Source organism: Poecilia formosa, unplaced genomic scaffold (assembly GCF_000485575.1).
Source record: "Poecilia formosa unplaced genomic scaffold, Poecilia_formosa-5.1.2 Scaffold276, whole genome shotgun sequence".
In the NCBI taxonomy this organism is placed as follows: Eukaryota; Metazoa; Chordata; class Actinopteri; order Cyprinodontiformes; family Poeciliidae; genus Poecilia; species Poecilia formosa.
The window spans coordinates 1-3058 of NW_006800215.1; the positions used below are offsets into that span (position 1 = coordinate 1).

Sequence of the window (3058 nt, forward strand, 5' to 3'; positions counted from 1 at the left end):
CGCTTGCTCCCAGTGGTCCAACAATGATGACGTAAAATTAACCTTTTGCGCGGTTGGTTTTGTTTTTCTCTGTTCTTCTAAATGTATTACGTATTTTTAAAATTAAATTTTGGGGAAATCGCTTAAAGTTTAGGAAACGTTGCATTCAGCCATTAAGCTGGGCAATAGGGGAACAGATCAGTTCGGCTTCAAAGAAATTTGGACAAATTTGCTTTAACAGAAAACTTTTTTTTTTTTAAAGTAATTCACGTGCATTTCCCTTTAATTAATAGAATGACATTTCAGCTGTGTGTCTAAAGGACTATGAACACACACGCCTTGTGTGCCTCTGCTTTGCCCTGTGATGGACTAGTGACCTGTCAGGGCTGTACCCCACCTCTAGTCCATGGATCTTCCCCGTGACCCTGCATGGACAAGTGGGTATGGAATGAATTACTTCAGCAAGAAAAGAAAAAATAAATAAATTAACTTATTGAACAAATTCTTGACAGCTACTTCATTCTCATTGCTCATGTCATTTGGATGAGACAAAACTTCTTTTGGCATTTTTTATTTTCCTTTCTGGTCTTTTATATTAGCTGATTTTTTTTGTACTTCCCATTTCTGTGCAAAAATGTATAATTATTTAACATGCAGTTTAAGATGTGTAAAATGATTCCTACACTTTATTTTTTTTCCATATATTATTAATATTACAGCCATGATCTCTATACAGCTGGTGCAGCTATTCTGTGGCAATATCAGAGGTTTGCCAGAAAACATTAGTGAATAAACAGCTTCATTAAGAGACCCTCATATTTTTTCTTCCCCTTCACATTTTCCACCGTGCTTTGTATTGTTTCTAAAATTCCATTAAGCATATTGGAGGTTGTGGTTGTAATGTGGCAAAGTCTGGAAACAGATGCAAGATATTCGTATTGCATGGCAACATGCTATAAACAAACAGTAATTTTTCTTTGTTGCATTTTGCTTTTCATATGTGAAGAATAAAGTGTGGAAAATAACATGTATTGCCATTTTAAAATAATATTCTTCCAGATAAATGTTCAGCAATTGCGTCTGTTTTCAAACAAATCCAAACTAATATAATTATATGACTGGCAAATGCAGTTATTGTTTTTGTCTTCTGTTTCTTAAAAGCTGTACATCTGTAAAGTAAAATAAAAATCAAGTTTTGCACATGTTCTAGGTATCATTAGACTGTTCTACAAAAAAAAAGAAAAAAAACTTGAGAATAGAACGCTGCAAATAAATATGAAGAGAAATTATGTGTGGTCCACATCCACACATTTATAACACACAAAAGTCAATGAAGTCTTTTATTTTGAAAATCCGACTGGGCTGATTTTACAACCTGTTCAGAGTTGAAGCAAAAGATCACACACAACCTGTAATTCTATGCAAGGATGTAGACGAGCTTTACTTTAAGCAGATGTGTCAGGAAGTTATGACAATGAGGTGACACTTTCAGATGGTAAGCACTGTGGTCTCACTTCACAACCCTCTTATTTAGCGGCCATGTTTCACATTGACATAATCTGCATGTGGAATTGCTGTTTTTGTACAACCCTAAGCTGTCCAACCAAACTCACCCTTCTGATGAAAGTAAAATGCTTGTGGTTTAACACTTGTTACAACTCGGAGAGGCTTATCTACTGCAAAAAGTGCTACAGACTGGCAGAATGTTCACTTTTCACCTAGATTTTTTTTTTACTTCTTCACATTAACTATCCAACAGCTGGCCATGGTGGAGTTTGCACATAAGCTGCTGTAAATGCATTGCTGTGCATAACCGTTGAAAGGGCACAAATAACCGGATCTCCTTGCAGATTGTGAAGTCATGCCATTTCTGGAATTTGTAGCTGGGAGCATTTCAGGTAGATAAATACTTGTGAAGCAAATGCAGCATGGATGCTTGAATGGCTGATGTGACAACGTCTCCCTTGCTGGCTTTTGCAGGTGCAGTGGGGATTGCAGTGGGACATCCGTTGGACACAGTTAAGGTTACATGCAGCTCTGAAACCTGTTAATGTGTCATCGTGTCTAAATCACGCTCGTGATGGAACAATGTTTTATCTGTAGGTGCGTCTGCAAGCCAAGTCTGTGTATAAAGGGATATTTGACTGTGTCACTAAGACGTACTTGAACGAAGGAGTAGGTGACTCATCCTTTGTTTTGATATTTTCGATGAAGCACAAACCTGTTGCAATTAGGATTATGAGGTTGATGTTAATGTTTTGTATCTTCTCTATCAGTTCCATGGATTCTTCAAGGGCATGTCCTTCCCTGTTTTGACCACTGGCCTCGCCAACTCCATTGTCTTTGGCTCCTACAGTAACGCTTTAGATTACCTCTCTCAGTCTGATCGCCGTCTCGCCAGGCACTGCAAACAAGTGTCTTCACTGCAAGTCTTTACTGCGGGTTGCTTTTCAGGCATCGTGCAGGTAAGCTCACTCATCGGCTCATTGGTTTTCACACAAACATCTTCTTACAGAGCCCCAGACGCATTTAAATAGCTGTGATTCTGTTTGAGCTTGAGCTTCAGAATGAAGATTGTTCTTTTAAAGAACATAAAGTGTGGAAACAAGCAAAAGCATATTCATTGTGACATGAATTTTAATATGATCAAGGACGTATTTTAAGTAAGAAAGAAGAAGTCAGTGATGTCTTACAGATTTTTTAATTGCTAGAAAGTCTGCCTATCTGGAGTGTGAGTCAAAAAGCAAATGCTTAATCTATTAGATGTTATTTCAACCAAGCCTGCCTTCAGAGAGTGAAAATGTATTAAAGTTGATAAATCATTTATTTAATTCGCCTGCAGATGGCAGCACATGCCCAAAACAGAACAGTAAAGTTTTGGAAAGATGAAGACAAAAAGAACAAAAAGAGAAGTACAAGAAGTGTTTGGCTGGTTTTGGTTTTAATATTTCAATGAGAAACTTTATACTTATGCCATAAAAATGCATTGGTGCTTTGTAGAATTTATCCTTTCAAATGATTACACTAATTTCAATATCACACACAGATATAACCCGATTAAACGCAAAAAGCATTTTTC

The 3058-nt window shown here is 37.0% G+C and overlaps 1 protein-coding gene across 5 annotated transcripts in view; it reads left to right on the plus strand.

Moving 5' to 3' along the window:
- The first annotated feature begins 31 nt into the window (after positions 1–31).
- LOC103151251 (solute carrier family 25 member 45-like) overlaps positions 32–3058 on the plus strand; it is a 3821-nt gene continuing 794 nt past the window's right edge. The window contains exons 1-5 of one of the 5 annotated variants that reach the window (XM_007571203.2): positions 32–420; positions 1739–1877; positions 1960–2003; positions 2083–2154; positions 2256–2444. In XM_007571203.2, the coding sequence (XP_007571265.1) occupies positions 1841–1877; positions 1960–2003; positions 2083–2154; positions 2256–2444 (342 nt within the window). In that variant the 5' untranslated portion in view covers positions 32–420; positions 1739–1840. Of the gene's footprint in view, positions 421–1302; positions 1475–1738; positions 1878–1959; positions 2004–2082; positions 2155–2255; positions 2445–3058 lie in introns of those variants that run through there. The other 4 variants (XM_007571204.2, XM_007571206.2, XM_007571205.2 and 1 more) reach the window with 4 other exon arrangements.